Source organism: Scaptodrosophila lebanonensis, unplaced genomic scaffold (genome assembly GCF_003285725.1).
Source record: "Scaptodrosophila lebanonensis strain 11010-0011.00,11010-0021.00 unplaced genomic scaffold, SlebRS2 tig00000001-arrow-pilon, whole genome shotgun sequence".
Taxonomy (NCBI): Eukaryota; Metazoa; Arthropoda; class Insecta; order Diptera; family Drosophilidae; genus Scaptodrosophila; species Scaptodrosophila lebanonensis.
In genome coordinates this window covers 6481286-6508646 of record NW_022060529.1, presented here as the reverse complement: position 1 = coordinate 6508646, position 27361 = coordinate 6481286, and the positions used below count along the sequence as shown (strand labels likewise).

General features: G+C 40.1%; 1 protein-coding gene across 5 annotated transcripts; it reads right to left on the bottom strand.

Annotated features, from left to right (window-relative positions):
• Positions 1 to 394: 394 nt before the first annotated feature.
• LOC115634592 (myosin heavy chain, non-muscle) lies at positions 395 to 26951 on the bottom strand. 5 transcript variants are annotated; one of them, XM_030532423.1, is made up of 14 exons: positions 26715 to 26951; positions 21439 to 21654; positions 15087 to 15243; positions 11683 to 11804; positions 9303 to 9326; positions 8878 to 8901; positions 7648 to 7740; positions 4687 to 7426; positions 4284 to 4588; positions 3252 to 3782; positions 1890 to 3185; positions 1662 to 1825; positions 1344 to 1417; positions 642 to 810 (listed from the first exon to the last, which is right to left on the bottom strand). In XM_030532423.1, exons 1-14 carry the CDS (start codon positions 26844 to 26846, stop codon positions 773 to 775), a joined length of 5916 nt encoding a protein of 1971 aa, XP_030388283.1. In that variant the 5' UTR covers positions 26847 to 26951; the 3' UTR covers positions 642 to 772. The 5 variants fall into 5 exon arrangements, with proteins under 5 accessions (XP_030388281.1, XP_030388285.1, XP_030388282.1 ...); XM_030532424.1 differs by having other exon boundaries at positions 727 to 810; positions 1284 to 1417; XM_030532421.1 differs by lacking the exon at positions 1344 to 1417 and having other exon boundaries at positions 395 to 810.
• Between the last annotated feature and the right edge of the window lie 410 nt (positions 26952 to 27361).

Genomic DNA, 27361 nt, shown 5'->3' with positions numbered 1-27361 from the left:
ATAGCTTTTAAAAAGAGAAGTTGTTGAAGGTTTCTAGCTAGAAGATAAAAGGAATCGATACGGCTCGGGCATAAACCTGACCATTTATCAACATATAACATGGGCTCTGCCACGCCTCCTTCTGCAGGGATATAAACGAAAACAAGCATGCATCTTTTGCGGCCAAAGTCAACCATTTTCATAAATACATGTGTATAAAATATTTTTATTATTTAGTATTTATTAAACAGAAACGAAATTCGTATGATTGCTTGTTCAACTTGGTTTGTTATTTTGTATTAAATGCTTTACTTTCTATGTTATGTATAAAAGATGTCTTGTTATTGATTTGTTTTGTTCGTTTGTTGTTGTTGTTGTTGATGTTGTTGGGTGAGGAAAGTTAATACGCGTATTGTTTGTTTCTGTGTCGTATAATAATTTTGTTTTTATTTTCACTTTATCTGGCATGTGTTTCATGTGTGTTGAATAATCATCGGCAACTGCCCTCGAAAGAGTTGCCTTTGTATTTGGAGAAGGGCTGATATTTTAGCGAGTTTATGCATCTTATGTTGTGTTTTTAATTTAAGTATAATAGTTTATATAAAAAATAACAGAGACATTAATTATATATGTAAAAGAAACATTAAAATATAATCGTTTATTTGCTTTTTCATTCAATAATTAACGCGTCAATTGCCCGAATCCTCGCCATCTAATGATTCATCTTGCACCGATGAGCTGTCGTCGCCGCCGCCGCCTCCTCCGCCACCACGTTTCGATGAAGGTGTGCCCGTTAGCCGGGTGGAGCTGAGGCCCATGCCGCCGGTACGTCTGCAGAAATATAAACAAAAGGAGTTAACACGTGTCTAATATACACTTTTCAAACAAATACAAATTTTTAACGTGCAGTGAAAGGGACAGCGTTAGCCAAAGGGCGGGGCATTCATTTACGATACTCGAAAATCGTGTAGAATTCATTTTGTTTCTTGCAAAACGCACGATTTTCAGGTTTCGCAAATATCTAGTTTGGGTCAAACAAAAGAAAAATTCGCTGAAACGTTGAAATGGATTATTCGTTTTGTTGGGGAACTAGGTCGGACCATCAATGAAATCTGATACAACCAGATCAGATCTGATCAGATACAATATATTAGTTGATTTTCGTTTATTTGTGGATGTTGTATGCTGCGGTTTCATTTGTTTTAACATGCATTGGATACTGAGTGCCAGGCCTACAATGTGCTTTGGATATGTTGGGCACATGCGTTCATTGTTGATGCCACTTTTTGGAGCAGGACACTCACTTACAGCATAGCAGCTTAGCAGGCTATACTTAAAAGAGTTAACCTAATGCAGACCCTCACAATTCATAATGAGCGCCGCGTCCTTTTTGGGTGAGTAGGCTTTAGCCTTTTCTGTTTCGGCCACTTGTATGGAGCTGCGTCGTCGAGAAGAACCAAAAAATTGTGAGAGCGAAAACCAAAGAGAATCAAATGGCATATTGTACTAAGAACTTATAAAGTGCGCGCTCACGTTTTAATTAATAAATATTCCTATTGTCCTTGTCCAGACTATAAAACGCTTTCATGAAGCCAATGTTGGATTGCAACAATGATCGTTTAGAGAATTTGAAACATTTTATAGTCTGTACAAGAGAATATCACCACTCCTTTTTCACTTACCGTAATTTCGTTTTAAGCGAGTTTATCTCACGATTCATGGCCTCCTGGGATTCGATCATGTCCTCGCATTCACGTTGATATTTGCGTTTCTGCGTCTTCTCCTTTTGCAGCTCCTCTTCGGTCTCGTCAAGGTTGCGCTTGAGCAGTTTAATGCGGCTATTCAGCTATACAAAAAAAAAATGGAAATTATTAAAATCTGGTAGTTCGAAAGCATCAGATTTGACATACTTTATCCATTTGCTCCTTATGTTGATCGACATGCCTTCTTTCGTCCTCAATGTTCATTGTCAGCTCCTTAATCTTCTTATCCATCTTGCGATTGGCCTTCTGTTGCAGCAAACGCTCTTTGCCCTCGTTCTCCAACTGCTCCTCCAAGTTGGCTATCTTTGCCTCCAGCGAGGAGATGGTGGCCTTCACCTTGGTGCGTTGTGCCGTTTCAATCTCAGCGAGCTTCGCCTTCAGCTCCTTATTTTGGCGCTCAAGCAATGCTCGTGTATTTTCGTTCTTCTGCGAGTTGGACTTCTCGTTGGCTAGTTCAGTGGTCAGCTGTTCTATTTGGAGTTGGGCCTTACGGCTGCGATCAAGCAATACTTCGGAATTGGACTGCTCTTCCTCGAGCTCCTCCTCTAGGGTCGCAATGCGCGCCTCAAGGCGTCGCTTCTCATCGATCATTAGCGAACCCTTGCTGGCATTAGTGGAAATTTCCTCGGCCAATTCGTCGCGCTCCGTTTCGGCAGCGCGACGTGCTCGTTCCGAGCTGGCCAGATCCTCTGTGAGCTGCATTACTTCGGCCTCCAGCGCCTTAACCTTCCGTTCTGCCTCTTTGCTGAGCGCCTGAAGTTCTTCTTTGGCTGCCTTGGCCTCTTCGGCATCACGCAGGGCATCTTTAACTTGTGCTTGCAGCTTCTTGGCATGCTTCAACGCATCCTCCTTGACCTTGTTGTGCATTTCCATGGTGGTCTCGATTTCCTTCAGGTCGCCCTCAAGTTTTTTCTTGGCCGCCACGGCTGCCGTGCGCTGCTTACGCTCCTCGTCCAGCTCGGACTCGAAGTCGCGCAATTGCTTGACCAGACCGCGTCGCTTTTCCTCGGCCTGTTCCTCCTTGGCCTGCAGGTCTCGGTCAAATTGCAGACGCAGCGCCTGCATATTGACCTCCAGTCGAAGTTTGGCATCCTCAGTAAGCTGCAGACTATCCTCCAGCTCTTCGTTTTGTGTTTTCAGCTCTGCCAGCTGCGATTCAAGCGCTCGCTTTGCCTTCTCCAACTCGTGCACATTCTTGTCGGCGGTGCCTTGCGTATTGGCAAGATCATCAAGCTCGTTCTGCAGTTGTTTGCGCTTATTCTCGAGATCTTCGATCTTGTCGTATGCCTCATCAAGCTCCCGTGACACCGACAGCACCTTCGTCTCCTTTTCGCGCGCCTCCCGCTCAGCAGTGTCGCGTTCTTGGGCAATTTGCTCAGATATGGCTTTCTCCTCTGCAAGTATTTTGTCGAAGTTCTTCTGCTTCTTTTCCAGTTCGAGCACCTACGAAACGAATAAACAAAATTGTCACATCAATCCAATTTCAATTAACAGTTGCTTGTCTCTTACCTTTGTGCGTTGCGCCTCAAGCTCAATGGTTGCATCTTCTAGCTCGGATTGTATTTTCTTTTTGCTCTTGTCTAGACGATCGTTCTGTGCCATCAGCTCTTTGACTTGACGCTCCAGTGCCTCAATGTCTTTGTTTAGACGCTTCTTGCCCTCCTCCAGCTCCTTGGCCAGGTCGGCATCCTCTTCGGCCTTCTTCTTAATTTCTTGCATCTGAGCCGTCACCTCGACCAATTTTCGTTCATAGTTGCGCTTCGCCTCTTCATCCTCTTCTAATTGTTCCTGAAGTACTTCCTTTTCGGATTCGATTTGGCGCAGCTTTGAGCTAAGTGCCAGTTTCTGGCGAGTCTCTTCCTCCAGCAGTTGTTGGGCTTCCGTGAGCTGCGACTCCATATTGCTAGCGGATTTAACTGCAGCTGAGGCTTTCAGTTCGGCCTCCTCCAGTTGATTCGTTATGTTCTCAGCCTCCTGCTGCAACTTTGTGCATTTCTCCTGCAGCTCAGATCGCGCGCGTTCTATTTCGGCCAACTTAACCTGCGTACATTTAGAGAGAGAAACTGTTTAGACTGAGCCCTCAAAACTGTTTGCTAATGCCACAAAACTGGGCACTTCAGCCAGTAAATCGTGGTTTTGCTGCCTTGTGCTATTTTTTAGTGAATTAGATCTGAGACTCGTTATTGGACTATCATGGGAGAGACTATTGGCCGAGATGTGCATTTACCTTTTACAAATCTCATCACATAGCTTCAGAAAATAAGACGAGATCATTTATTTATAGGGAAACTTTCTTAATTGTCTTTTTATCGCTGCATCATACGATTAAGCTCCAATTTATGGAACGGCTTGTTAACTTCTATCGTGAAAAATGTTTTAATCCGATGTCTAACCTAATAGTTATTTAAATATTTATTTTCGCTATATTAAACAGCTGAACGACCACAATTCGAACGTCTATCAATGTTAACCGCAAAACAACAATGTAGACGACAATCGAGCCCTTCCGCCTTTCCACCCGTAAACAAATTATGATCTCACCTGCAACTCGGCAATTTGCGATTCCGCTTGCTTGCGGCGACGATCGTTCTCCTGGCGGGAGCTGTTTACGCTGCGCAATTCCGTGGCCAAGTCTGCATTTTCGGCCTCGAGCGTGCTCTTGGCCTTCTCAAGAACAGCCTTGGCCTTGCGCAGATTTTCAAGCTGATCGTTAATACCGTTTAGTTCCTGCGAGTGCTTGTGTCGCATTTCAGCTAGGACGCCCTCGTGGTTGACTGTCTCGTCCTCGAGCGATTTCTTAAGCGTTGCCAGTTCCTGTTCGCGCTTGGAGCGTAGCTCTTGTTGAGCTGTAAGTCGTAGATAATTGGAGAGTAATATTTTCATTCTAGTAATGAATTTATTTGAAAGAATTTCCAGACGTATCTATCAGTCTGGGGCTACTCACCAGCTGTGGTGTCGAGGGAGTCCAGGAGCTCGTTCTTCAGCGCCTCAAGCTCTTCGCTCAGATCACGTCGCACCTTCTCGGCCTTGGCACGTGCTGCCTTCTCGGCCTCAAGATCTTCCTGAATTTCAGCCAGCTGCGACTCAAGCTCTCGTTGTGCTTTCTGTGCCGTGGCTTTGGTGGCCGACTCCTCATCGATGCGCATCAGGGTCTGCGTGAGTTCGACTTCGCGCTTGGCCAACTGTGCTTGCATTTCTTCGACCTGGACGCGACGTTCGTTGAGCTGCTCCTTCAGATCAGCAACTTCTGTCTCAATCTTGCGCTTGCTGCGATCCGACTCCTGACGCTGTTGCTGATCCTTGTGCATGCGTTCCTCGAGTTCCGCTATAGTTGCTTCATGTTTGGCCTTTAGCTTTGCCAAGTGCTTTGCCTTTTCTTCTTCTTCGGCGAGCGTCTGGGAAAGATCATTGGCACGTTCCTCAAGCAGTTTCTTCTCCTTCAGTAGCTTTTGGTTCTGATCGTCGGTAAGAGCCAGATCCTCTTCGTGTTTCTTGATTTTGGCATCAAGCTGAACCTTCTCCAGCTGCAGTTTCTGGCGTGCTGCTTCCTCTTCTTCTAGCTGCTCCTCGAGATCCTGAATGTGTAGTTCGAGTTTCTTTTTCTCACCGCCTAAGGCCAACACGCGTTCCTCTTCCTCCTCGATACGTGTCTCTAATTCCTGCATCATGTCTTCCAATTCTTGTTTGCGCGCCATTAGGCGAGATCGCGACTCCTCCGCTTCGGCACACAACTCAATCTCTGCTTGCAATTGCTCCGCTAGCGTCGTTTTTTCCACCAACGCCTGCTGATACTTGCGCTCGTACTCCTGCGTATTTTTGGCCAGTGTGTCGAGCTTTTCACGTACTTGCTTAAGCTCGTCTTCCTTCTGCACTAGCTTCTCTTCCTGTTTAGTAACCTCAAGTAGTGGTTTCACCTTAGTGTACAGACGCCACCACTGCCAGTTGCGCAGTTTCAAGTAGGCAGCGCAATTGCGCTGAATGATGCGTATGGCGTTGAGCTGCTGGAGTCGTTTCTGGTAATTACGGCGTGCAAGAAAACCGCGACAGAAGGCCTGGAAGTTGACAATTAAGTCGGATATCTTGAAGTCACGCTCTTCTTCTAGATGGGCGAGAACGCCGGCGCGGAAGAAGATCTTTGATTGGCCGACACGATATAGGTTTGAGTCAAGTTCCAAAGCTTGAATCATCTTCTCGCAGGCCTTCTTGCCATCCATAAAGCCCTTGGGTATGACATTCGGTGTGAGCAGTTCATAACGTTGACGGAACTCCTGGAAGGGTATGCGATTGGGGAAGCCCTGACGACAGATGCGTATACCTTCGAGCACGCCGTTGCATCGCAACTGGTCGAGCACCAAAGGCGCGTCGATCTTGCCAGCGCGCTTCTCGTGATTCGGTATGATACAGCGCACAAAATTGGGATTTGTGTTGCGCAACGTGTCCATCAGCTTCGCCAGCTGCTCCTTGTACAGATGCGACACGGTGCGGAACATGCCCTTGCGCGTCCGGGCGCCAAACTGAGTGTCAGTGAGTGCCTGCTGTGCCATGCCGACTATCTCCGCATCCTTCCAGATGTTCACGACAAACGGATCCTGCGAGGCTTGTAACAGAGACACAATGTTCTCATTGAGCGGATCCATGTTCTTCATCAGCCACTTGGCAGCCGAGTAGTCCACGCGTCCAGCATAATGCACAATGGCGAAATCGGCAACGCCTCGGAAATCCGTCTTCATGAATTTCGGGTGCATGGAATGTGCAGAGACGAGCTTGTCGACAAAGGTCTTATCCGTGGCCTTGGGGAACCAGCATTCCTCGTCCAGCAGCGCCATAATACCGCCCGGCTTGTCAATCAGATCAATTGTTGGCTGCAGATCCAGCCCGAAATCGATGAATTTCCATTCGATGCCCTCACGCTGGTATTCCTCCTGTTCAAGTATGAACATGGTGTGGTTGAACAGCTGCTGGAGTTTTTCATTCGTGTAGTTAATGCACAGCTGCTCGAAGGAGTTCAACTCAAAGATCTCAAAACCAGCCATATCGAGGATACCAATGAACGAAGCACCCTGACGCTTGGTGCGATCCAGGGACCGGTTAATACGATTCACTAACCACTTGAACATCCGCTCATAGCAAGCCTTGGCAATGGCCTCAACGGCGAACTCTACCTGCTCCTTGGTCTGAGCTTTTGTCACGAAATCACGACCGACTTTGATGCGTGGCGTGAGGAAGGCTCGCGTCATATCCGTGACGCTCAGACCCAACAGATGGGCGATCTTCTGAGCCACAGTGTTGTCCGGTAGAGTAGCCTGATCATTGTTGCGCTCCTGTCTGAACTTCATGCTGCCAAACAATAGGACAGCGCTGACGATGCGGAATATTGAGTTGAAATCCTCGGAGGTCATGCCCATGATGTTCATAGATTTAACAGTGGCCTGGAACTCGGCGTAGTCGTCGACGCCGGGCACGGGCAATGTGCCATTGGACAGGAATGAATACGATTTGATGTCGTCGAGTATAAACTTCTCACGCTGTTCGGGCGAAGCACCCGCGAGCAGCTGATAGAAAATATGGAATGTACGTTCGTCCTTTGCTTGACGAATGGCACGCGACTTCTCCAGCAAATAGGTCTCAATGTTGGCGCCCGAAATAAAACCAGAAGCGTCGAAGTTGATGCGTATAAATTTGCCCTGAACAGAAAGAATAGTTAATCAATAAAAGCTCGCAAGCTGTCACTTATGTTGATATGAATAGTCGGATTAAACTGCTGAAATCTACATTTTAACCGGTCACACATTAAAGGACTTAAACGAAAAGGTTTTATCTGGAAGCAGTTTAGCAATTAATCCAACTATTTTAAAGAGACTAAGGAGTCTTCAATCGATACGTTATAATTATGAATAATACTTACGAAACGGGATGAGTTGTCATTCTTAACCGTTTTAGCATTGCCGAAAGCTTCCAGTATGGGATTGGCCTGCAACAGTTGCTGCTCTAGCTCGCCCTGTGGAACAAAAATGGGAGATGTGTGCAATTGTGTTGGACATTAGTTTTCTTCTGTTGGTCACATGCTGGTCTCAAAAGACAAAAACAACAAATAGTTAGTTGGCTACAGACACAGACACGATATACATACACCTAACCAAGTTAGGATTAGTAGAAACATGAAATAAAGCAAAGCAAGGGCCAAAGCCATATATATATACATACATCATATATGTACTGACGATAATAGCATGCAGTAGGAGTCATAAACAAAGATTTCTTAAACTAATTACATCTATACACAGTTTAAATGGACGTTGCACAATGTCAAGGGAGCTGCAGCAACAGAGCATACCAAGGAATTGTAAAATTCATAGGCTGCTCTGACACCGCTTTATTTGATCAATAACTGGGATGTAGTATGTGGCTTTTATGAGGCATCAGATTGGTACCACTGGCACCACATCATGGCAGCTCACATTTTACCTCGGGAACAACATAACAGGGACAATCTTGTTCGGCCCCGTCCATGTTGCAGCTTCTCAGCTGCATGATCGTCCCTCCGTCGATTGCTTGAATGGTATGACTACTTGAGTGCAACTTGTGCTGCCCCGGCACTTGGTTGCATTCTCGTAAAATGTTATGCACATTACACTTGACTTGAATGTACCTATTTGTGTTCACCGAAAAGTTCTGCAATTATGGGATACATACAGATTGTTAGGTAAACAACAAAAGCCATGATGTGACTCAACGGTCTTACGATAAGGCTTGACTGACTTATAGTAGATGTTAGGTCCGAGTGATGCCTACAATTCACTAATTAATGTTAAGCCTTTGCCAGCAAATTAGACAATTTTGTAGTTAAGACTTTTGAATTAGATTGTATTTAAAAAACTATAAAATCAATGTGGTAGTCTTTGCAGTGTGGTTTGAACAGTACCTCTAAGTATATAGCATTTATTTACAAATCAGTGCTTATGTGCAACCACTAATCCATTTAAAAAAAATTAATTAAAGGCTATATAAGACCATGGAGAATTTATAAAGCGCTAAATATTATAGCATTTTGAATAACAGTATGAAAACAAATACATAAAATATGTATAATTATTTGGGATAGATGTTAAAATGAGCATTATTTTATATACTTTACCGCAAATGATTCAGTCTGACTATTCTAAAAATCGGTAGCGTTCGCGCGATACAGTTTGTAGTAGGCATGAGAGGAAGTTTTCGAATACATTATGTGGTTTAGTGTGGAAAATTTGGATTTTCAGTGATTAGTATGTAATACTTGTAGGAGGAGGTATAGTACTTAAATTAGGCACAAACAGTAACAGAAACAGCTTAAATGCAAAAACAAAAATATGAACTCTTTTTATATCGCATTTGATGAAACGAAAGGGAAAACGCAATTAACGATGCGTTTCTCAAACAATATGAAACATAAAATGGTTTACTTAACAGACTCGGTTTATTATTTTGTTATTATTATTATTTGATTGTTTAATTATATAGTATAACAAGGAACATTTGGTTAATTTATACTATAATGTAGACTTGCTTTTGCATACTTACAATGAGGACGGCGGGATTCGGCACCTGAGCAATCAGAATGGCATAATATTGATATTTTGGTTGGTAGATTGCCCGTTTTTGTCGATTATTGAAGTGGTAGGATGGTTTGGTTGATTGGTTGATTCATTGGTTGGTGTTGATTGATGTTGTTTAAAGTGGCATATTTTTGCGTTTAAAATTAAATTATATTTACAATTAAATTTAAATTGTAGAGCAATATACAACCATTTGTTATATTGTAATTAAAAAAGTGTGGAAAGTAGCAACAACCAGTCAATTTTACAATAACAAATCAGCAGCGAGATCAGAGTACGTGAATGTATTTGAATTGCATTTGTTGGGTGCGTGTGAGTGTTTATTTGTGTGTAGTTGTAGAGGTGTAGTAGGAGGATAACGTTTGCACATGGAAATAAAGAAGATAAAATATAAAATAAAAAATTATTGCAACAAGAAAGAAATGTATTCTCAAAAAAGCCCTTCTGCTAAATAACGAAACATTTCAAAAGTATCCAAATTATTACTCCAATTATATAATTACATATTTATTTATAAAATGCAATGCTGTGTGCTTCAATATGCAATTAATTACATGGAGCCATCCTATTATTGTCAGAAAAGCCATTAAAAATTGCCGGAAGAACTCATTCCACAGTTTCATTCGAAACTCGAATCAAACCAAATTTTCCGATTCGTCGACTCTTATCGACTACCAGACTATATCTTAGACTTCGCGCTTACAAGCATTCTTGTGAACGGCATGATCTAATTTCTAATCAATATGGTCTTTATCAGCTCAACAACAAAAACAATTACAGATGACAACAACCTTCAATGAATAAAACTGAATGGTTCAGTTGAAAGCAAGGCAGGTAATTTCTGAGCACGATATCAGACTCATCGTCTATTTATGGCGAAAATAGCAATCATAATTAATAGCTGACAAGTACAACAGCTTCAATGAGAACACCAACAACAACAACTAAATGCAATTTGTTGGCACTTCAATTTCGTGCTGATTTCGATTTGTGTTGTTATCACGAACTTGGGGGTAATACGTTGCTACACTATATGTACCTGGCTGGCTGGCAATCAGGGGGAGGAAGTGGTTCCAACATATAAGGAATGCAATGGAGCTCAAAATCAGTACGTTGTTGTTGCTTTTGCGGTAACTCATACACACTCGTGCATTCATACATATGTATTGTATGTGCGTGCTGCACGGTTGCAAACGCATTTTACCAATTTAGGTAGCGCCAATAAATTATGTTTTTGTCGGCCATGGCAACTAACTGGTTGACAGGCGGCTTGAGGCTGATGGCCAACAAGTGCATGCATTTGAGTGCCTAAATTTTGGAAGTCCTCCCTCCCCTGCTCAAGCCTCCACCCCCCATCACTGTATAGTGGACTGAGTGCGTTTAACGGCCACTTCATTGCGCGGCAATTCAAGTGATTTAATTTTCAATTTTTTTCAATTGTCGCACCCTTCTGTTTTCTGTGCCTTGCCACTGACAAAAGCAATTAATTTTTTTTTTTGGTTTGTTGGTGTTTATTTTACTGTCGTAAATAGAAATAAAAAATTTGGAGTGGAGAAATTTGTCAGCAAACATACAAAATACATTATTCGCTTGATTAGTAAAGTGTGCGATCGGGGCGATCATAAAATTGGTTTAATGCGAATGGCGCCACAGCGCATTCTTCCGAAATGGTGTCGCAATGCGCAGAATCGTGAAAGCGTAATCTTCATAATGTAACTCTATTGTTCAGTTTTTCCTAAAATGACTTCTTTATGGCAAACGTATTTCTCGATTCAACCGCTTTTAGAACACTTGCCAGCAAATACGTGATATAATGTTATTCCACATTAAGAAAACAACGTTCGGTGCTGCCGGAATGCATTTGTTACTGTAACTCGAAACTTGCTGCGGCGCAAGATTGGACAGACAGAAACCAGCTGGCGTTCCCATTGAAACTCAATTGGCAGCAGCCGACGCCAAAAACGCCCATTATGGATGGATCTGTTGCGGGCGTATTAAAGCCAATGTGCCGCTTGTCAAGCTGTACTCTACTCCTCTCCCCTGCCCTCCTCCACCCATATACCTCGCTACATCATTACATAATGGCGTCTATTGCCGTCTAATTAATTACAATAACAATAACAATTGTTGCGCTTGCGTGTCGTTAATGTGAGTTTAATAAGCATTTTATTTTGCCACATCATAAAAAATTCAAAACAAACTGGGTGGCTACACATACATAGTTGTATGGATGTACATATCTATGTACATATTCGTAAATACACAGCATTGCATTTGAATGGAGGTGGAGTGCCTCAAGTGGTTTTCAAAACCCACGCTTCTCACGACGCCTTTTCTCTACTTACCGCACCGGAACCCTTCGGCTTGGATGCTGCCACATATGCCAAAAACTGTATGACTTTCTTGGTGTTTTCCGTTTTGCCAGCACCCGATTCTCCAGTGCACAAAATCGATTGGTCTTCGCGATCTGAAAATTAAAGACGAAACAAAATTCATAAGTACTATATAAGATATTAAGCGTATGTGTAAGTGAAGAAAAATGCACAGTAATTTACTTTAATAAATACAAACAAAAACAAAGCCACACTTCATTTACAATATGGCTGACATATGCTTTTTCAGCGTGGTAAGAAAAAACAAAATCGACATGGCCAAGCTTCATTTAAAAAGAAAAAAATGTATTTTTGGAAGCAAACCTCAGCTTGAAATTTTAACGGTGACCCAAATTTATGTGCGCACAAAAAAACAAAGGCAAGCAATGACAGCAAAAACAACAGCGAACAGAAAACAAAAAATGGTAAAGACATACGTATATTGTATTTGTATGTACATCAATTGAAAATTAAAGCCATATAAAATGACGATTGGTGCATGTATCTGATACACACAGTTCTCTATACACACATGCATGTGTGTTTGTGCGTATTTGAAAACCATAAATTGTGGTCCAAGCGCCGCCAGCATTTGAGACGCTTAAAAAATGCTTGGATAATGGAAAAAAACAGAACTCTTAGCATCTTAAATTCCAAACAGTTGAATACAATCCACATATATGTACATATGTATATCGAAGCATGTGAACGCCAGATCTTTTCCAAAAGTCATATAAGAGTATGAGTTATTTTCAGTTCTTAAAGATATTGAAACGTAATTGAATCGAATTTTTTCTAAATTCGTGAAAATGCGGATCATTGATGAACAAATGTGCCATTTTTGTAATTGAAACAACTTACTATAAATATCAAGACTATATGCATTCGAACCCTCTGACTTCATAAGCAAAAGAGTTAAACAGTTTGGCTCTCAGTGTACTACATATGTATATGTGTGGCAAATGGCCGTCGCCGCCTAATGACGATGACGTCGTCGTCGCGGCGGTTATCATTATAAAATATGGTCATATATGTACATACGTAGTAGTATCTAGCATCTTGCTATGCATCTGAGTTCGAGATTGGGAAATTCATTGGAAAATTGCTGCGCATAGTGGACCTAAATGAGAACTCATATGTTCTACACATCATGGAGTCATACGATATGCCTCACTGCAAGCAGAAAAAAAAAATCGTTCACCCAAAAACATTGCGGCAAAAGGCATTGGGTACATGTCTATACACATACTATATTACGTATGTATTTACTAACCACAAAGATATATCAGACAACAAGCAAAACAAATAACAAATAAAAAGCGCACATAACGACCCCGTACTTATTATCGAAACCGGCACAAAACCATAGATGGACTGTTTATCTGAGCAACGTCATTTTTGTAAAGATTTTTTATTTTAAAAAGTTATCTATTTTTTTTTTTTTTGTTTTCGAAGCTGCCGCCAAGGCGAGTTGCACAACCGCCGCGATGTTGTTAATAGCAACAATGAATAAAGCAATAAAAAATAGCAGAAATTTAAGCGCAAGCATTGGCGCCACATTTAAAGATCGTTTAATGTTTTTTTTTTTATTATTTAGCATCATTGTTATTTTCTCAATTAAATGGTTGATCAAGAAATACACATACAAGTAGATATATAAATATGTATGTACAAAAAAAAAGGAGCAGCAATCAATGTCACTATCATTTGAAAATGAGCCAGCCCATGATTCTTCTTAATCATTGATTGATAGAAGAATGGATTACGTTTTATTCAAATAAGTCATTGGTAAGTTGATTTTATATATATTGTACTATATAGAGAGGTTTTCTGAGTATGAGAGCATGCAGACACTATAGTTTACTGCACTCGCTAACAACATTTTCAAACTTAAGTGGAAACTCTCTTTCCATAGCTTTGGAGAGCTTGAAATCCCTTGGTCATCGGCATTTAAGGCGTGCCGCATTGTTACGTATGTACATATAAACAAAAATGCATGACAGTGTCACATAATAAAGCTTCGAATGTCATGGAATGCCATAAACAATCAGATACAACAACAACAACAGCAGAGGCAGTAGGAACAAAAGTGCAGCTGGATCAGAGCACAATTGCGTGTCGTTGGGGCACGACGCTGGGCTTGTCCGGCGCAGCAGATATCAAAGATACTTAGACGCAGAGCTACAAAAAATAAAATTAATCAAAGCATGCATGCCAAGTAAAAAAGAAATGATACAAACAAAATGAAAGGAAAGGTGACGCTGCCACACCTCAGCAAAAATATTTAGTGGGGGAGGTGGTATGTAGGTGTGAGGGATTGAGTCTGTTTGGCGCACAGCTTTGCATGCCATTTATTGCCAAGTTTCGTTTCCAAACAATTCATTAAACGAAATATTTAAGCTTTTGGACAAGCAATCCATTAAACGAACTAAGTTGTTGATGAACGAAAACTTATAAAGCGGCAAATATGGTGACGATTTGTGTATACTTTAAGTATAGGTAAATGTGTATGTATGTGTGTGTTTGTGTGTGTTTGTGTGTGTGTAGAAGCTCGAGTTTAGTCCAAATATGGAAATGACACGTATACGTAATATATACATACGTGAATGAACATTTGTGTGTATGGTTGTCGGAGCCACCTCCATGAGTCACCCATCGACGATGAAGATGGAGAAGCCGCCGTCGACGTCTCCGCCGTCACCGCCACCGCCGGACATAATAAAAAGTCAGTGAAGCCGAGCCAAAAACCCAAACGCAAAGCCGACAACAACAGGAGCTATAACAACAACAACAACAGCAGCAGCAGCAACAACTCTTAACGCTTTGTTGCAAACAAGGCAGACATCCGAAATGCAATTTTTTATTTTTGTGGCCTCTGCTGAAACGCAAACCAGTTTCCATATACATACTCGTTATAAAGTAAGCTCAACAGCTTCACCACTTCAACTGATTAGAAAAGTGAGACATTTTTGTTCGATTTGTATGCTGCCCTCGGATGATTCACTAAAGAAAAAGTGCAACTCTCCAATACACTCATCCTCCTCATATGAAACATACCAACTACTGAGTATTTAATGCTACTAAGACGCACACAAATCATTGCGAATTGTGAAGCCCAATGTCGACAACATACAAGTACGGTTCGTGGAAAAGTCGGTTGGTTAGCCCCACTTATTATCTTATCGGGCAATTTAAGTTGCCGTTGTTTGCTTGCCAATGGAATTTTCGATAAAAACCTAAACATGCTGGAACTGCCAACAGCAATATTTGCTATTTTGTACAATAAAAAAAAATACATAGTACGTATGTGTGTATGTAAACTAGAAAGTAAATGTGGCACAAATGCATTTTTTCAGTTATGAAAATTAGGTACTTACCACCCAACATGTTTCTATAGGCACTATCCGTTATTGCAAATACATGCGGAGGCACTTCGTGTCGCTTTATACCCTTATATCGTTCCATTATCTTTTCCGTATAGATTGGTAATTTCTTGTAGGGATTAACCACAACGCAGAAAAGACCGGAATATGTCTGAAATTAACAGAATCGAAAGTTGAAGTCATCGAAATAAGTACAAGTTTTTGGGTAAAACACTTAAGCTTATAAAATTTCAATCGATTTACGTGAATTTTATTTATTTTTAAATCCTACATATGTACATCACAGACGTATGTACAATTATGTACTTATATCCCCAGTAAATATTGTCTAAAATACTTATATGCCTTTTCCAAAAATTATAAAAAGGCAACTGAAAATTTGGAATCTTGGTATTTGTTTACACTAAACATATTAATCTAAGCATTTAAGATTCCGGTGTTATTATTTTAGGTAGGTTTGAAGGGCGACCTGCAGCATAATTTGGTTTATTAGGATCTCCAAAAACTGTACAAAATTGCTTGGATCGTTTGATCAAATAATAACAATGGAGTAAAAGCAGTTTAAAATAAAAATGCAAAGGCATTCCACAGAAATATACTTGTATGTGTGTACGAATGAAACTTCATCTCTTACGGACTGGCCAGCAGGCACAGCCCACATAAAATGTGTGGGCCCCAAGTGTTCGACTTTATGCCGTTTGTTGTTTCTACTCCAGCATCTTGAATATTAAACAAACATTTGCTACAAATATTGAAATACCCAATACATAAGGCAATAAAAAAAGGCAAAATGGCGCCCACACCATGAGACATTGAAATGATAATAATGATGATCATGATCATGAAGACCCCAGCTTGGCCTATTGAAAATGAAAGTGTGTGGTCAGGGCACAAAGTAAAAACGCCCCGAAAACTTTTGCCAACAACTTGAAGCATAAATGAATTTTGATTTAACAAAGCAATTTTTGCACTTCAGTTTCTTCGTCATAATGAGTCATGAGCCTTACTTCAAGCGCGCACACACACATATATATACATACATACATATATATACTCCAAAACATATAAACATAAAAGTATAGCTCTAAGCATGGCATTTGGTTTTGTCACTTGGCAGCTACCTCCCAACTACATATGTACGAGTATATGGCGTTAAAATCACGTCTTGATAGTTGTTGTTGTTGCTGTTGGGTGGAACCAAAAATGGCATAAGAAATTGCCTTTTCGGCATTTGTTTTTAGAATTGAGTTTTCAACGTTGGCAATATGGCGGCCATGGCCGATTCGCTGACTGATGTTAAATGTTTGCGGTTTTGTTTTCTCCTCGGCTTGAATCATCAGCAGCGGTAACTTTAATTTATTACATCAATGATTCATTAGTCAGGCAGGCTGCCGATAAGTCAATGTCCTGATCAGAAGGCATACTCGTATCATATAACGTTTGTTTACACATTGACTGACCAGATTGTGTTTTTATTTTCTTCTTTACCATATATGGTCAACAAAAAATGGCAAAATCCAATCGTTCAAGTGTGAAACGATGTGTTTGAGAAACGTGATCAAAAATGCGAAATGAGTGCGTACATGATAAGTCAATCTTAAAAAGAAGGCCGATGAGAAAATACGTACTTATTGATGAGTTGGGGCATACTCGTATTTAGATATTTAAATGAATAACAGCAACAACGAACTGCAAAACACATTGCACTTAAGCTCCTATGAAAGGCATTTATATTCTACAAAAGTGTCCCAGAGGGGTGTGTAAGGGGAGAACAACGTGTGCCTGATTGCTCGAACAACGTGCGACGATTATTAATTGGCCAGCATTAGAAGTGAATATTGGCAACGCCAGCCAATGATGACGTACGGGAGGTATTGATTGGTTAATTGAGTGATCTCTTGTAGGTGAAAAAAATTTGCATTTCAAGTTTAACTTTACAAAAGATACTACCGGGTCAAACATTATTTTTCTCTTGCTATTTTAGAGCTACAGATTTGTGCACTTTAACAAATAATTGCATCAATCTATCCATCTCAACCTAATAAAGATTGTGCACTTTCAATTCGTTAAACTGTCTTCTAAACGGTCGACACAGTCCAGTGTTATATTTTTTGATATTCTTTAAGATATTTCATACATATTAGCAAGTTTTTGGAAGAGCGAAACAAAACTAAACATATCAATCGAAACACATTTCTTAATGTTTTCGAAATGGTTAAATCTATTAATTTCTGTTTTCTTTTGCAACCCTGGCGTCAATCACTGTGTCTTTTAATTGACGGTGCCTTTTCATTCAATTTTTTGTTCTAAACGTGTTTGTCCATATGTGGGCATGTGTGACTACAACAAGAACAGAAACAATATGAACAGCAACAACTACAAAGGCGGCGGCATAGAATGTGTTGCAAGCAATTACAAAGCAAAGCAAAATGCGGCGCTTTTTATGTAAATTACGTGTCGACTATTTTCAGCCCCCTGCCAAAGGCCCTGCACTGAGATAGAATAATAGAGCTCCGTCGAGAGCGTGTTCCTACAATATGTGTACATATAGTATGCTGAATGAAAGAGACACTGCTGACCAAAATTGTGCAATATAATTTATATGGCGCAACGCATGATAATTCGCATGCATCATAAATAAATGAGATATCTGTTTGCAGCGTTTACGGCGATGTGTGTGAAAACATTTTCGCTAAATGTTGCATATTTTCATTCATTCGAAGCAAATTTAAATCTTGCAAAACAAATTAAATGTCATTGGCATGGGCAGGCGGCAAAAGTCGGCTAAAATATACACATACACGCGGACAATAATATTTTCTTCCTAAATGAGCAAACTGGGTGGCATTTAGTGAGTCGTCTCACAGTGTATTTAAGCTGCTGTGTGCCATGCCATTAAATGACAGCGCGTTCTGTGCGCAATTTCAATTAGCGAATCTCAAAGATAGTTACATGTGACAGCAATTGCTAAAGTTTTATGTTTAACCAGGGGGAGGGGAGGAATGGCCATTTGCATTTACAGCTGGGATCGGTGATGACGTTGCCGACGCTATTGGCGCGTGTTTTTCCTTTCTAGTTTTCAAACGCCAAGTGCAATTATTTTTAGCTGCCAACGCATTAGCCGACATCTACATGCAAGCATACACCACACATACAAACATATCTACATATGTACATACATATATCTACACATATGAACATATGTTTGTAAATAGATGGAGAGATGAGGAGGGCCGTGAGGGGGGACTAATTAGGTGCTGGTGCTGCCGGTTTTTCTTTTGTTGTTATTCGCCATAAGATTTAACGAAATATGTTCGACTAGCAACAGCGGCTCTTTATTTGTTGTTGTTGTTGCTGTTGCGGTTTGTTTCTTTCTCTGCTTATTGGTCATTCTAGCCAATGTGGCACAGCACCCAATGATGCCCAACTGCGTCAGAAGCACCGTTAATTAATTATTTTGAAACACATTTCCGAAATAAGAAACATGACCAAGAAATGCATTCATGTAGAAAATTGCATTCAGAGCCAATTGAATTTGCAAGCAAGCGCTTCTAACGATCAATTTAGGCAGAGGCCACTAAATATAACAGGTTACAATTACAGAGCAATAATAATTTGTATCAATTTTCAAAGTTTCTATAAACAAGACACGGGAAATCGTTATCTGCGTGCAGGACATGGACATGGCTACGTGGAATTGCAACATTCAGGTGCTCATTTATGTAACAATTTTCTATTCTTCTAAGTATGGCGACCCGCTCTGCAGACGTCGGTCTGATGGCAACAGCTGAGGGGGGCGGGCGGCTGCTTGGGTGGTGCTTACCTGTTGAGGCGCTTGTGGGCCGAGACATTTGACGCCCATTTGCTGACACATGTCAACAAATTGAGTGCAGCGTTCATACACACACGCACACACAGACACACACACACACATTCGACTAGTTGGCCATATTTGTGGAGCCTAAACTGGCCCGTCGTCTGGGATGGTGTTGACAATTTATTTGCATTTGCAAATTATTTCGACGCATATTAATTGCATACAAGCAGACAACTACAACTAAGCAGCAACAACAGCTGCCACGAAAATTAATTCAAATGAAATTTAGAAATCAAATTAAATGTCAACAAATTATAATAATTATGCTGTTAAATGCAGCCAACACACGCAAATCCATAAATACACATATAAGCTCGCTCGTCTCTCATTCCCTCTCTCTTTCTCTCTCATTGAGTGAAGCATGCAACAAGTTAACGCGCTACGTTCTCTCATTAACAACGTCAGCAACTTTTGTCAGGCAGCAAATAAAATGGGACAAGCTGGCAAAAATGTAAAACTACATTTTCATTTGAATGAAAAGAAGAAATATAAATAAAAGGAAAAAGTGCGTGGTGGGCTTGTGTGTGTGTGTGTGTGTGTATGTGTGTGTGTGTCCGTATGTGTATGTGCAAACTATGTATGTGTTTCTCAAAAGCAATAGCAGCAGAAACAGTGCCAACCACAATAGCAACAATTTTTATACAGATATGCGTGTGCGTCGCCGTCGCGTCGTGTGCGCCGAAGCGTAACAAGAAGCGTCAGCGCCAACGCGAGCAGCGCTTCGCTAGAAGTAGCAGCAATAGCAACAACAACAGAGCGCAATGTGTATAAACAAATTCAAAACAGCGCGCGCCCACATCAAAATCAACAAGCTACACAACAAAAACAACAGCAACTTACAAACCGTGCTACCGCATTTAAAAGCTGCCAGTTTAATTAAACTCAGATGAAGGCAGCGATGTGGTGGTAAATAGCCGAACATAAAATATTTAAAAGAGCGCCACATAATTTGTTAGAAAGAGGAAGAAGCAAATGTAAAAGCACTGCCAACAGCTGCTGTTGTTGTTAGTTTAAACTTTATAAACGAACAGCAGGGAGAACTGAGTCGAAGAGAGTGGCTAACCCAGTAGGACTAGATTGTAGTGATTGCATTTTCAATTAACTTTAAGCGCAGTTCTATTTACCATATCTATAGACTCCTATTAAAGAAGGGCACACTTTATTCTTGGTTTTGCAACCTAATGAAATATGGGCACTTTTTCGTACAAAGTTTTCGTTTGTGGCACTTTTCCACGAGGCCCTACTGAGTGGTAACGAGTTTTCTGCATGGCTTTCAGCTGAACATGCCCCACACCCACAGCTGACTAACCTAGAAAACATAGTCGCAATGGGAAATATTATGAAAGTCCCTATCTGTTGGGAAAACCTAAGCATATTAGCAGTTAAAACTAGTTTTCTATTGGATTGGTTGGAACAAGACAATTTTCGAACACATACGGCTGCGTGCACACACATTCTTAACATTTTTAACCATAACTCTAAAGAATTTGTTGTTTTTTTTTTAAAGCGCTGATGTTTATTGTTCATTTCGCTTAATTAATTTTCAATTAACTTGCGCAGAGTGAGTTGTGAAAATGTGGAATTGAATTTTGGCAGATTCATGATATCATTCATTTTGATATTTAAATCTATAGGATAGTTAAGCTGCAATTGGGTGCGACGCCCCTTCGAATTAAACACTCACACACACACACATTCAATTTAGAGCCCACAATTTATGAAGCCTAATTCAAATGCGTAACGTTCAGCCTTGTCACAAAATTCGACGTCGATCACTTCCAGCGCCATTTAGCATTATTTTTTGGTGAATTGTAATTTGCAAAAACGTTTTCGGCATAACAATTAGCGGCTAAGGTTTTGAAAGATAATTTCCGAAAGTAGATATATACATGACGACAAGGTGTGCATTGCATGCATTTAAAAAACTCTCCTCTCCAGCCGGCGATGCTAATAAATTTTAGCAAACAATACGTCTTACCAAGCACGTTACGAGGCATATTTCCAAGACGACATCGACGGCATATGATTGAGTATTTGTGTGTCAAATATTTGCAGTGCTTTTAAAAGCAAATACAAGACCCAGCGCAACAATGGATGGCTGGATAGACGGATGGATAGATGGAAAGATAGACGGACAGAGCAGAGCCGCCAGCCAACGGCAATGTTTCGTATTTCAATATTTCCACAAAACTGAGCGGAGAAGCACTTTAAACAAAGTATACCCGCTGCACAGTACAGTTTCATTAAAGCGATCATGAATATTTTAATATAATTATAAACGGTTTCTCATATGTTAGACACTTTAAGACGTTCAAGTTCTACCTTAGCAATATAGTTCATTCTGAGCTGACCCCACTATATACATATCTTCTTCTCATAGACTTTAAAATAACAATTTACAGCATCCCTTCCTCTTAAACGCAGTAGTTGTATCCATTTGAAATATTTGATAGATTTGATTCTACTTACATAGATCAGGCCAGAGTAATATCTGTCCTTGATGTTGTGCAGTACGGATGCCTCGTTGAGACACGTCAGTTCTGCCATATCCTCGACTTTGTCGAATTTTGGCGGATTCATCTTTTGTATGTCATCGCGTAGAATCATGACACGCTTGCCTGTCTCGGCCAGTTCCACTTCAACTTCGTCACCATGTTCTCGCTTAATACTGGCGGCAACGAAGCCCTGTAAAGGTGATTAAAAGAAATAAATAAAAGGAAATTAGTCAAAACAATTATATTCTTCGATATTCGATAATGAAATGAAGGAACGAAATGAAAGTTTCAAGTCAAATAACCAGTTAATCTTAAAAAGGGACCGTTTATCGCTTACGCTTGAGGACGTGTATACAAATAAAACCATGCCACTACCATAAAAACAGAAATGCTATCGTTGCATATGCATGTACTGTAGTGATTGTTGTTGCCATCTTATTGTTGTTGTTGGCGTCGCTGTGCACCATAAGTGCGTGTCTGCGTTCACAGCGTGCGTGAGTGAATGAATGCACTTGGCGCTGCATGAGTCAAGCGCCAACAACAACCGCAATGTTGAAAAACAAGGAGGAGACACGCAGACAATTAGCCATCGGGCTAAGAATCTCAAACAGCGTTTCAAGTTCAAGGCGTTTGCTGCTTGCAATATTTAAGCAAAACAAAAATCGATTTATATTGTTAGACTGCTAAGATGGGGGTTTATTTAAAAATTATATCAACTCTTTGTAGTATATTTAATATTGGTGTTTTCTACCTCAACAATTTCTTAACGTATAGGCCGATTACGAGGACGTAAACGGATTCAAGCTCTTATAACGTTGTTAATGTTGCTACAAATGAGGTTTCAGTAGCATAAATCAAATTAGGGGCAATAATTAAGTAACTCAGTCATTAAGGCGCTGCGAAGTACAGCTAAGTAAATCCTCATTGTGCTCGCTTGTAAAGAACTATTGTTGTAGTTGTGGCAAAGTGCATTTATCCAAGTGCAACCACCCGCAAGAACAATAAAGGCAAACGACATGGGCAGACTCCATTAAGTTAAATATCAGCACGCCTTGCAATCGTTTCTCCCTGCTTGTAAGTGTGCGTAAGTATCTGTTATCTTTTCGCCTTTCCGGCACAAGAGTGATAAACACAAGGAAGACGCCATTAACCCAGCATTACTGTTGTACTACTAAATACTATATTTGCCCTCGCACTCTGCCTTCCACAATCGTTTACATATTTTCCTCGTAGTTTTTAATAAAACATTTTCCATTGCATATAATATTTGAGACCAAAGGAAGGTTTCTGATAAAAGATACAAAATTTTAATTACACAAAGAACTGTGTGTGTTGCATCTTGCAAAAAATCTCTGTTGTACTTCATATATCTACAATGTATTTAACTCACGCTCTGTGGAGAGCTATTCACCAATAATAAAGCCCATTTGAATTTGTTCATTAGCAACTTTCTTGATTGTTAAACACAACACAACACGCCAACGCCATTTTATATTTGTTTGGCAGAAGCTGCATATGTGTGGATGTAGATGTGTTGTCTTACTATATCTGTATATATGAAAGTCTAGCAAAAATGTCAGTGGCAAATAAAAATTCCAGGCAATCAGTGAAGCGAATCGGCAACCACCTACAAAACAATGCCAAAGATGATATTGTTGGACCTATTACTTGTTGCTGTTGTTTCTGTTGCCGTTATTGTTGTTTTGCCAATGTTTTGCGGACAAGAAGTTAAACAGCAGTTCTTCTAATTTTAAAGTAATTCCATGCTCGACACTGATGGAACAGTTGCTCATCGGCCATTATATATTGTACTATAGGCCAAACCATACCGCACCTACTTAAAAAACATTACGATTTGGCCCCAACCTTGAACTTGACTCGTCATCTATCGTTCAGACGGTGCACGCGTCTGCGACCCTCCAAATAAAATAAACATATTATTAATAATTTTTTCAAGAAACTAACAACGTTTTTATTGTTGTTGTTTATCTCAGTGTGCCGCTTGCACGAAATGTAAATACAAAATGAAAATAAATAAGGTTTTATTCATGAACCAACGGCCGAGGCAGAAGGCATTCCAGCATTTCTATTTATACTACAACACACACATTGTTTATATAGTAAACCAGAAGACTCTGGCGTGACACCAAAGGCCAGCTTACGTTCTTGCTGCCAAAATATATGTATGTATAAGTGTTTCTGTATATAAGGCCGGTCATAATAATTTTTTACTCTTTTTGTATTTTTATTATACATTGCTTTTAATCGATCAGCGCATATGCATGCTCTCAAAAGTATATGACTGTATGGGTCTTACACTTACAAGTCCATATGCGATGTGTGTGTGCCATGGAGAGATACGAGACCAAGTTCGTTGACCGTAAACCGGACGAGAGTCGGAGCCGAAAGCAACCCACGTTCGCGGTAGTTAAGCGGTGGCGGCAACGATTTGGTTGTTGTTGGGGTTCTGGTTGAGGTTGACTTTTCGTAACCGAAATAGAGTTTAAGAACGATCACAAGAAGCGACATAAGCGACGAACCATCGTCAAAATGTTTGATTTTTTTGTTTTGTTTAGTGAGAAACGCGTATAACATACATACATATGTAGATTCATAGTTGTGTAGAAATGTGGGTGTTTGAGTAGTTACTACTGATGTTGTGATTGGGCTAGTGGTTTTCTATTCTATAATCGGATGTCTAACTCTTCTAAATGGCATTTATCATATGAGTATTTTCAGATGGTCTTAAAAAATGAAATTGTGGATCAAATACTACTTAAAGCTAGATGTTATTTCGAAGGAAGCCCAGTGACAATTACCTAAATATTCGATGAATGTGTGTACAGGTAGAACAAGTTAAGGGAAACAAAAATTAAATACTTTTATTATTTTTATATTTTTTAATTTAACTGCCGCTATTTAGTTGCCCAAAAAAAAGGTTCTTGCGATAGTTATTTTGCTCGGACTTTTCTTGAGTTAGGTTGCATTTATAAACAACTCATATACATAGTATGTATTGAATTGTTAAAATGTGTGCAGTTTTTCTCCTTTTTTATTGCGCAAGGTTTAAACAGTTGTTGCCAATGTAGAGAATATAAATAAAATAAAATAAACCGACTTCACAATTATTGACACAATTTGCGTTCAAGCAGCAGAACGCCTTCGATTCGTTAACACCCTTTTCCTATCCCCCCACACAACCAGCCAGTCTGTTTAAGTGTATGTGTTGGACATTCCAGCGACGCAACAGTGTGCTATATGCAAATTTCTTTACATTTGTCTGTTTGTCTGCAAGCCCGCCAGTTTGCATGTCTCTCTGTCTGCCTATCTCTGCTCGGGGAGCTTGTCGGCTTCAAGCCCGCACCGCTTGACAACTCATGACAATCAGACGTCGCGACGCTGCGACGTTTTTGTTTTTATTTTCTTACTTTATCTTTACTTTTAAAATTCCATTGTAAAGAAAATAAGCAACAGCAATGAATGTATGTATGTACTTGTAGAATCCGTCAGTCCGTTCATACAAACACACATAAATACATTGTATGTGTGTACATCGATGTGTAATTACACAAAAATGCTGTGCCGTTGCCTTCTTTTTTTATTGGTATGAAGTCACCCAAAAGTGCTACCATTTTATGTGTAAGTAGGCAGGTATGTTTTTCTAGCGACTTTATCACTGGCATGGCATTTGAAAAAATGAAGCAATAAAGTGGAACACACTATGCATTCACTTGAGCGGTAATTTCTTGCGTTGCTGTTGATATCTTAGAGCATTTGCTTGGCTTATCAAATTCCAGCTGCTGTTTGTTGGCCCTAGATCGTTACTTATTTATTTTGTTGCCTGGCAGTTGAATGACATCTAAGCCGTTTTAAATGTTCCTAATTTTTGCATAACTTCATAATGAATAATAATTCAAAATAAATAATAATAACAACAGAAAAAATACCGTTATCTGTCATTGTTATCGAGCGCGCAAACTATTATTTCTTCGTATATAGAAATACATACATAAATATGTGTAGATTATAAACAGTCGGTCAAACAATCAAAGAAACTTGTTTTTATAAGTATCTCTCTTTTTTTTCTCTCTCTCTCTCTCTCTCTATCTACCTCACCATACACACACAACGAAGTGGCGCACATGACTCACACACTGTGCTAAATACAAATAGAAAATTTGTATAAACATACACACATACTCGTATGCAAAATCCCTAACAGAAAATTGAATTTGTTGCGTGCGTCAGAGCGGCAATGCAGCTAGCTGTACATTGCAGCAACCAACAGTGACGGCTAAAAGTAAAAGACGATAGTGACAAAAACGAAAATCGGACTGATTGACTGAAGATTATATTGAAAACACTCAATTACGGATATAATCTGAATGAATGGTGTTGTTATTCAAAATGGCCCTTGCATATACAAGAAACCACTCATGGGTGAAGAATTTGTATTTAAGTATTTGCGGCGGATGTTTACTTTAGTATCGCACCTTCGAAGAAGTTGTCGATAAAAATGGTGCATGATTCATTGAGAGCGATGAGTTGGCCCAATGATAACTAAATTAGCCGAGTTTGCCGATTGTGCGCTAGTATTGAGAGCTATCAATTGAATGCTTTATGACAAGAATGCAAGATAACGATAGCGAGAGCCATGGCAGAATTTGATTGTTCAATTGAACTTAGGTTAATTGTTCTTGTTTTCAGATAATACACTGATTCAAACTGTTGCGTTATTTTTGCCCTAGTCTACAACTTTCTCCATAAAGTAAACGAGAAAGACCTTCCCTTCCCTTCCTGTAATCGGATTACAAAATTATTTCCATAAATTTAATTTTTTAATTGTATCGATAAATATCAGATGCAGGCGGCTGTGACTTAAAAATAATCCCGCAAAAGCCAAACGGAAAAAGAATCCAAACTGGTCAAACACGCGCGCCCTGCAACAACAACAACAAGCATTGAGCCAACGCCTGCGCATCGTAACGAACCGCTACAGGTTTTTCAAGTCGTGCTCGGGCCCTGAGGCGCAAGCGTGCCAGAGTGAAAGCCAGGCAGAGCCTTCCTCTTGGATGCAATTGATAGGCGTGCTACCGCCCCAATAAACAAATGATAAAATGTATGGCATGTACGGGGACTGCCATTAACGATCACATGTATTAAATGAATGAAATATGTAACCTAAGACTAACTAATAACATTCTCAGTATCCAACTTATTTTAAAATAGTTGAGTTGGATTATTACGTACCTGATTCTCGTGAGGCACCCAAACCAAGCGCTTCTGTGTCCATTCCGCTTGTGTGGCCGGATCGTTGAATTGATTGCGCTCCACCGAGAGATACTTCAACTCGGGGTCGTTGCGATCGACTTCCTCTGACATTTTGCTTTAGCTATTTATTGACGTTTCAGCAATTTATTTGTATTTGAATTTTTGTTTTGTTTTTAAATATATTTCGTGGTATTGAGGTTTTCCGCTATTTTTTAACACTCTGCAATCGTTGCACAAACACAAACATAAATTGGCTTTAAATTTCTATGAACAAAATTTTAAAATTGAACGTTGCCTGCTGCCGCATTAAAATCGGATTTTTATAACACACACACACATGTATGTATTTACATATCTGAACATGTGAAGGTAAATATACATACAAATGTACATATGTATGTATGTATATATCTGCACAAAATGACCACCAAGCAACAAATGGCTAAATCTTGCGGTGTTGCTAATGCGTCGTCGTCGCTGCGGCTTTTGTAAACAAATAACCAAAAACAAAAAATTGCAACCGTCAAGATACAATTTTCGCGTTTTGCGGCACATTTATCTTAAGACGCGCTCTTTATCTTAAAAATGCGGCACAGAACGGAGGCGGCGAGAACAGAGTAGCGGCG